At 52.5% G+C, this 8,642-nt stretch overlaps 1 protein-coding gene across 1 annotated transcript; it reads left to right on the plus strand.

Annotated features, from left to right (window-relative positions):
- The first annotated feature begins 859 nt into the window (after window positions 1–859).
- Window positions 860–8,412, plus strand: KRT84 (keratin 84). Its single transcript, XM_058558178.1, has 9 exons — window positions 860–1,381; window positions 2,587–2,795; window positions 3,408–3,468; window positions 3,959–4,054; window positions 4,969–5,133; window positions 5,295–5,420; window positions 5,926–6,146; window positions 6,615–6,646; window positions 8,087–8,412. The coding sequence occupies exons 1-9, from the start codon at window positions 860–862 to the stop codon at window positions 8,410–8,412; spliced, it is 1,758 nt and encodes a 585-aa protein (XP_058414161.1).
- The last annotated feature ends 230 nt before the right edge of the window (window positions 8,413–8,642 follow it).

Raw genomic sequence — 8,642 nt, forward strand, 5'->3', positions numbered from 1 at the left:
AAATTATGCCACAAAAGTGTTAACTAGCGGAAGTCCTTAAGATTAATCTTATCCCACCACCATGAGGATAGAGACTGTCTTTTTATCTCTGTACGTTCAGCACCAAGCATGCTACCTGGGACAGAGTAGGCACTTGATAATTGGTGAATAAATGAATGAATCTCCTTTGAGTGTCTCAAATCAGACATGTGTCTGCACTAACCCAAATGAGCTTTACTGAATGTAAACAGCCAAACCAGATCATGGAGGATAGATAAAACACTGCAAAAGCTTTTGGGACTCTTTAGTCCATCTTCAGAGACACATTACACTGTATTCTCATCATATTATTTCTTACTCGGAGCTGTGCAGGCCCAGTCCCTCTGCTGCACACTCTTTTTCTATTTAGGGGGTTCTATCTGCAGACGTATCCCTTGGAAGCCTCTTGCGAGAGCTGTTACCACCCTAACTTTCTGGTGGTTAGCCACACTTGCAGTGAAAAAATCTATTGGATTTATGGCCAAAGCAAATTAATGTCCCCATAATGGCAATTGTGGTGGACTTGCGGGAAAAAAATAGGACCATAATATTTATGAGTTTATGTGTTTTTAATGTTTATAGCTTTGATGTTACAGCCCTGATCCTGAGGAGCATAGGTGTGTCTGAGATTAGCTCATTGTCGAGGTTATAGGCATGAAGAGTTTCTGCTAACTCCCCAAGCTCATAAATGCTGCCAAATAGCATTTTTTGTTTTTATGGGGCCCATCCTCAGATGCCCACACACATAAAAGGGGTGAGAGGGATCCACTAGCCTCAGAGGACTTCCAGCTCCAGCTCGCCTGTCTGCGATCACTCCTTTGCTCTCATCCAGGAAGCCATCATGTCTTGCCGCTCCTACCGTGTCAGCTCTGGTCACCGTGTGGGCAACTTCAGCTCTTGCTCAGCAGGGATCCCCCGAAACCTGAACCGCTTCCGGGCCAGCTCTGTCTCCTGCAGGAGCGGGCCCAGCTTCCGGGGCATTGGTGGCTTTGGTAGTCGGAGCGTCATCACCTTTGGATCATGCTCACCCCGGATAGCGGCTGTAGGCCCTCGTCCCATCCGCTGTGGAGTTGGCTTTGGTGCTGGCAGTGGGATGGCCTTTGGCTTTGGTGATGGCATTGGTGCTGGTCTGGGGTTTGGGGCCGGCAGTTGCCTTGGCTATGGCTTCGGCGGCCCTGGCTTTGGCTACAGAGTTGGAGGAATTGGAGTCCCAGCAGCTCCATCTATCACACCCGTGACTGTTAACCAGAGCCTGCTGACCCCCCTCAACCTGGAGATTGACCCCAATGCCCAGAGGGTGAAGAGGGATGAGAAGGAGCAAATCAAGACCCTCAACAACAAATTTGCCTCCTTCATCGACAAGGTACCTCTGACAGCTCAATCTCTGGATCTGGGGTGATGAGAGCTAAAATGCATGGGGGTGTTCTTTCCTTTAAGAAGAACTGGCTCAGGCCTAGGGCATTGACCTTGACCCCAGATCCTTCAGGTGTCAACCAAGGGCACTACGGTATGATTTCTGGGTCACTCTGCTGCAGAGCAAGGACAAGCCTGAGGAAAGGCTGTGCGGTGGGATAGACTAAGACAGTGGCTGTGTCTTCTGGGAGAAAGAGGAACATCCTGCCAAGTCTGAGGGCATCTGGACAATCTAAGACCTGCGGCCTAGTCACTTAGAAATATCTCCCAAACAGGCTAGAAACATTAGGACATCGGCCAGGTGTTGTCTGGGATATGTTTGAAAGGTTTTATCCTTTGAGATCTTCATGCTTTTCTCGAGGTTTTCATAGTTTCTGAGGTTGGATGGCCACATCTGTTCAGGCTTTGGAAAGTGGTGAATGGAGCTGAGTGATTTTTGTACAAAACAAGCAAAGAATTCATACCTCCCAAAGATGCAGCCAAGTTGCCTAGATTGAGGGAAAGAGTTGGGAACCGCCACAGGTAGTCACTGATCTTAGGCTGATGAGAGGAACGGTGATGTGGAACAGACATCCCACAAACCATGTCTCCATGACACAGGGATGTGCTGATTGTGTCTGAGAATAGAAACTAACCTCTATTGAGCTTCAGTTTCCTCGTCTCTAAAATGAGGGTTGGAGCAAATGATCTGTAAGTTCCCCTGCAGGTCTACAAGTCTCAAGTTATAGAATATCTGGGACGGGGGGTGTGACTTATGAGCTGAGAATTCCCACCTCCTAATGCCACATCCCACACCATATGGACTTTACTCTGTTCCTCATTCCTGCCGGGGATAGTTGACATCAGTTTTTGCATATAGGCAAACCCCAGCTCGGGCAGAATTAATCTCTCCAACTTCCCGGTGAACTGGCTTACACCTTTCTCAGAAGGTGGAAGGGGAAATGGTATGGAAGTGCTTTGGTTCAAAAGTCGTTTTTTGTAGCTAAGCCTGGCTGGGTGTGAGGAGGAGTCGCAGACCTGTTCTTCCAGCTTCTACTGGAGAGAACATGCCAACACATGGCTGAGAGTCCTCTCTAGCCAACTCAAGTACAGGTCAAGATGTAGACGATCCTATCAAGCAGTTCAATTGCCATTTCTTTGCCCCTGTGGATTTAGGTGCGGTTCCTGGAACAGCAGAATAAGCTCCTAGAGACCAAGTGGAGCTTCCTCCAGGAGCAGAAAGGTGCCAGAAGCAACCTGGAGCCCCTCTTTGAGAACTACATCACCAACCTGCAGAGGCAGCTGGATATAGCGAACAGTGAACGGGCCCGGTTCGAGGCTGAGAGGAACCAACTGCAGGATGTCCTTGAGGGTTTCAAGAAGAAGTGAGTGGCATCAGGCTGCACTGACCAAGGACGGGCATGGGCTGGTCCCCAAAGCAGCAGCCAAGCTCAGATGAGAGCTGCTGGAAGGATCAGGGTTGAATGCTGGTTTCAGTACCCAGCCTGGAGACAGGGGTGGAGGCAGTGATGTGTAAAGGAGGAGAAGGAGGGCCTCTGGGGGTCCCGAGGAAAAAAGAGACTTGGAATTGGGCATCATTTGTCCCTAATCCTGCGTATGGGAATGGGTGAGGGGACCTCAGAAAAAGGAACCCTTTGATTTTGAGAACACTGCCCAGGTTCAACCATAAGCTGAGTCCCTCTTCCTCTATGGTCAAGTGCAGTGACCCTAGTCTTCTCCAGCAGAGAAGCATAGCAATGGTCCAGATTTACAGACCCCACATCCAGTTGGAGAAAGTAAAAGGGATCTGGAGAAACTGAGAGCCACTGGCTGATGAAGATCTTAAAAATGGGACAGAGTGGATGATAGCATGTAGGTGGCAACAGGGAGCCATGCTCCTGGATGGAGCAGAGGTCGGAAGAGGTTCACTGGGAATTTGGGAGTAATTGGCTCCCAGCTTAGAGCGAGAACTCACCCTCTTCATCCTTATCATCCAGGTATGAAGAGGAGGTAGTATTCCGGGCCAACGCTGAGAATGAGTTCGTGGCTCTGAAGAAGGTAAGGGAGAGCAACAGAGCCAGGCAAACTTCTCCTCCAGGCAGGCAAATGTTCTCAAGACACCCCAGGAAATGGCCCGGGAAGCCCTGTGAGTCTGGGATTACTGACACAGAGTGGCACCCCTAAGATCACAACAGGTTCCCTTCGAAGCTCTGATTTGGCCTCAGATTATTTAGGATCAGGTCTTTGTGAAGCAGAGGTCTGCAGACATGACATTTTAAGAGTCTTGGATTATCCAGATTCTCTTTGGCTCTAAATAAGCATCGGGGAATGTCCAGCCGCCCCTGGAGGAGTTTTCATGTTGTAGGGGGAAAAGAACAAGAGTCACTAAGCTACATTTCCACCCACAGCCTTTACTACCCATCCCAAAGCCTGGCCTGGCCCCGTGGGGAATGGCCTGATCTTCCCACCCACCTCCAGACCCTGCCATCGTGAGCAGGTTAAGTGATGCACGGGTAATGAGCACTTCATCCTTCTCTCTTCTGTGCAGGATGTGGATGCAGCTTTCTTAAATAAGGCTGAACTAGAGGCCAACGTGGACACCCTAACACAGGAAATTGACTTCCTGAAAACCCTCTACGCGGCGGTAAGTGTTCATCCTCTCTGAGCCATCCAAGGAGACCAGTGCTTGGCCTGGACTCCCTGGGGGCTTCATCTGGACTGGCCTATTTGGTATCACACATCTTTCCTCCCACTCAAATCTATATCCTCTATATGTCGATGTATCTACAAGTGGAGAAGGTAAGGTAAGCAGGCTTCTCAGCAGCCCGACTCAGGTCCATGAATAAAACTCCTTGGTCTATGATTGGGCTCCTTGTTGGCCAATCCAAAGACAGGGGTTTTGGAATGTCACTTCCTATCTACTAATCAGAAGACTCTGGAAAACTGATTTGCTAGGAGATGTAAGAAAAATTGTGTTTGACCTAATTAGCCAAATGAACTAACTATCTTTTGCTTCATAAGTGGTCCATTTGGTCTGATACAGACCCAGCCAGAGCTGAATGTCTGGCTCTGAGTAGAAAGACTAAAGAAAGTTTCTCTGGAGCCCTCACCTTGTAGGCCAGTGCCAAGCCCCCCAGTTCTATTAAAGACTTGGGACACTGGAATTCCTAGGCCACCGTGTCCTAAAGTATTGTCAGCTCTCAATGATCCATGACCAGCACAGCCACTTTGTGCCTAATCCGAAGAGGAGTTTAAGCCCTAGCATGGCTCTCATCCCCTCCACCAAGGCCCCAGGCCCCCATGGCTTTAATAGTCACCTAAGCAAGTTCGGGTGTTAAAGGGATGTCTCTGAGTGTATAAGAAGAGTTTATAGGCAAATGGATACGGTTCTCGGTCATCTCTTTCTTTGCCCTCGGTTTGGATGGTCTGCTTTATTGGTTTGCTCTGAACAAATGAGCAATGCTCTCTGGTCCTGACACCACATCCTGGGAACCGTGCACAGAGTGCCGGCCACTGATGGGACTCTGAGCCCCCTCTCTTGCTGATCCTCCGACACAGGAAATCCAGTTGCTGCAATCACACATCTCAGAGACATCGGTCATCGTGAAGATGGACAACAGCCGAGACCTGGACCTTGATGGGATCATCGCCGAAGTCAGGGCCCAGTATGAAGAAGTCGCCAAGCGAAGTCGGGCTGATGCTGAGGCTTGGTACCAGACCAAGGTGGGCAAGGGGGCTGAGGAAGGGGTGTAGGCAGCCCTCGGTAAGACTCAGGGCTAGGTAGGACCGAGTGGGCCCAGCGGAGGTCTGAGGCCCCCAACTCAGTTGGGGCTGTGGTCTTGACCCAACTTTTGAACCCTTGGAACATCCCCTCTCTCCCCTAGTATGAGGAGATGCGGGTGACAGCTGGCCAGCACTGTGACAACCTGCGCAACACACGGGAGGAGATCAATGAGCTGACCCGCCTGATCCAGAGGCTGAAGGCAGAGATCGAGCACGCCAAGGCTCAGGTGGGCAAGGAGAGGAGAGAAAGCCCCAGATGGAGGAGAGGCAGGGCCCCAAGCTTTGGGGAGCCCCAAGTGTGAAGAAGTGGGGGAGACTACCAAGACCCAGAATCAGAAGAATGGAGGGATTAGTCCAGGAAGACATCCTGGAGGAGGAAAATGTGAAAGAGAAGGAGAGTCTCCCATATAGAAAGAAAGGCTGGGGCCAACTTAGAGGGGGAGGTGAGGCAGACAGAATAGCTTTACTCTCTGGACCCATGGATCTTCGAGCAGCAGAAATCAGGAAGTGCAAAATCAGTGGGGATGGAAACTGAAGAAAAGCAATGCTGCACCCCCTGGTGACATCAAACTACAGGATTACCATCCCTGGGAAAGCAGCTACCCTGGGCTCCATCCCTGGCTTGGCACCAGGCTGTGTTCCCACCAACAGGGGGCAGTGTTTCTAGCCCCACCTGGGGTTCCCCTAGTCCCTGCCAGAGCCCACCTGCAAACTGCCCCCTCTCCCCTGCAGCGGGCCAGGCTGGAGGCCGCGGTGGCTGAGGCAGAGCAGCAGGGCGAGGCTGCCCTCAACGACGCCAAATGCAAGCTGGCGGATCTGGAGGCCGCCCTGCAGCAGGCCAAGCAAGACATGGCGCGGCAGCTGCGCGAGTACCAGGAGCTCATGAACGCCAAGCTGGGCCTGGACATCGAGATCGCCACCTACAGGCGCCTGCTGGAGGGCGAGGAGATCCGGTGAGTGCCCTCAGTGCAGCAGGAGGGAGTGAGGTCAGACTCAGGCATCTAGAAAGACTCAGTGTGGGGAGGGGCCCAGGTGACAAATTTCTCTAGAGGCAACAGTACCTCTTCTGCAAACATTAGTCGGGTTGTCCTTGGCAGGGGATTAGAAGAATGCTCTAGATCTGTGCCTCCTAAATGCAAGTTTGTAGACAGGCTGCCCTAGAATCATAACGAGCTTTGCTTGATTGGTTAGCTTATTAAAAATAATAATAATAACACATTTCCTAAAATATTTTGATTCAATATTTTTGGGGTAGGGTCTAGGAACATGCAGTTTTTCAAAGCTCCCCAGATGTTTGTATGGCCAGGGGTGAGAACCACTGGTCCACACTGTCCACGCAGCCAAGAAAGCCCTTCTGGGAGCAAGTAGGTTTCCAGAGAAGAACCCTGCTTGTGAATTGACTTGTTTCTTTCTCTCTCCAGGATCTGCGAAGGTGTCGGACCAGTAAACATATGTAAGAAACTTAAGTCCTTTCCTCTTTACATTTCTCTCCTGGGGCCCTTCCAATTTCCTTTAAACTCAGGCCCACATTGGGGTCAGGAGCCCACGGCTGGGCTGGCCGTGACAGTCAGGGGAGCAGGGACTACCCGGCCCTTGGACAGGGAGCATCCCTTTAGCTAAGGTCTGAGATCTCCACAGAGCCTCCTTCCCCAGGGCTAAGTAATGGCAAGGGTTTGCAGGGCCTACTAGGTGGAAGAGGGTTCCAGAAGAGAGGCAGCCTTTTCTCTTTGAGTGGCCTTGTCCTTCAAGGGCAAAGGCCAGGCAAGGAATGGAAAGGCCTTTGGCATGGAGTTCCCCCACCAGTACCCTGTGAGATGGCAGAGGATGAGACAACCCTGAGCAGCAGTCCCCCTGCTGCTGCTGCTACCACACAAAGCACAGGTTGTGCCCAAAGCTTGCTGCGCTGGGCACTGTGGGGTGGGGACAAAGAAGGCGAGCCCCGGCCCCTGCTCTCTAGAATTATAATCTTCTTGAGAAGACGAGTCCTATCCACTGTCAGCCTAGTCCTCAAAGCCCTGGGTGTGTGGGGAGGAATAGGCACTGGTGTCCCCCTTTTGCACACTCAGAGAAAATACGTGAACTGCCAGAAGTCACAAAGCTAGTCAGTGGCACAGCCAGAAGTCAAACCTAGATTTCTGACACCAAAGCACAAATATACACAGGTGTGTGGTGGAACTGAGGGCTAAGCTGAGTGGGTGAGATGGTCAGAGCTACACGTGCTCCGATGACAGTGCCGCAGAGATGGGGAGGCAGCAGGGAGTGGCTTTCTGCAGGAGGTCAAGCTCGAGTGGAGGTCACAGGTGGCAGGAAGGCTTCTGGGAAGAAGAGAGGGAAGAAGAGGAGTTCCCTCCTCGGGCAAAGGCAGGTCTAAGCAAAGTTTAGTGGGATTAGGGTCCCGGGACATAGAGGTGTGCCCAGTGCAGACCAGAGGGCTACAGATCAGAGCCATCAGTGGATCGAAGTGGAACTGACAAGAACTCTTGTTGGAGGGCCAATGTGGGGAACTCCAAGGGACTTGATGTAATTGGGAGGGAAGCCCATGGCTTTACCGAGGCTACTGCTCCAGTTGTCTGGAAAGTCTAGCTCACTCCTCCCTCACACAACCCAGCCCGACTTTGGCCGTATAGAAATGACAGTCAGCCGATGGCTATACGCAAACACCGGGGGAATCGGCTGAATTCTCCCATTTTAATCTGAGTGCTTGACTTGAGTGGAGGCACAGTCTTTGAAGGACCCAGACAAGAGAAGAGAAAGTGGGTATTGACTATGTAGACAATAGGGACCACTTTGTCCCAGGTCACTTCCCCTGCTGCCATCAGTCCTGCCTCCCCTCCCCCACAGTGGGGTTCATGGGGGACACAGCAGCCTCGCTGACGGTTTCTTCCTCCCGCAGCCGTGAGCAGCTCCCGGGGCGGCGTGGTGTGCGGACCTGAGAGCTTGGTCACCAGCTCCACCCTCTCCCGCAGTGGGGTCACCTTCTCGGGCAGCAGCAGCATCCGGCCCAGCGGCGCCTGCGGCACGAGCCTGGGCGGGGTCGTCGTGGCGGGTGGGGACCTGCTGAGCGCTGGTTCCCGGGGGGGCTCGGTGCTCGTGGGCGAGGCCTGCATCCCCAGCGTCCCCTGCCCGCTGCCCACCGAGGGCTTCAGCAGCTGTAGCGGGGGCCGCAGCTCCAGCCTCCGCTTCGTGTCCACCACCACCTCCCGCCGAACCAAGTACTGAGACGCAAGCCCTAGCCAGCCACCGCCCAGAGAAGAACCAGCTTAATGTCTCCTGCTTCTGTCCCGGAGGCACCTGGACTCTGGGCCCAAGGGGTCTCCAGCTACCCTTCTCCTGCCAGAAAGCCGACACTCAGCTCTCCTTCCCTCACTCCTGGGGCTGCTCTGCCTGGCCCGTGTCCTCTGGGGGGATTTTTTTCACCACCTAAGCGCTCCATCCGCAGCCCCAGCCAG

This window comes from Diceros bicornis, chromosome 17 (assembly GCF_020826845.1).
Source record: "Diceros bicornis minor isolate mBicDic1 chromosome 17, mDicBic1.mat.cur, whole genome shotgun sequence".
NCBI classification, from domain to species: Eukaryota; Metazoa; Chordata; class Mammalia; order Perissodactyla; family Rhinocerotidae; genus Diceros; species Diceros bicornis.

What these genes read in the sequence shown, in the direction of transcription:
- KRT84 (XM_058558178.1), top strand. Translation starts at nt 860, where the DNA reads ATGTCTTGCCGCTCCTACCGTGTCAGCTCTGGTCACCGTGTGGGCAAC. An exon ending in CTTGAGGGTTTCAAGAAGAA is followed by an intron (nt 2,796 to 3,407) that starts GTGAGTGGCATC and finishes CTTATCATCCAG; the next exon opens with GTATGAAGAGGAGGTAGTAT. An exon ending in TCGAGCACGCCAAGGCTCAG is followed by an intron (nt 5,421 to 5,925) that starts GTGGGCAAGGAG and finishes TCTCCCCTGCAG; the next exon opens with CGGGCCAGGCTGGAGGCCGC.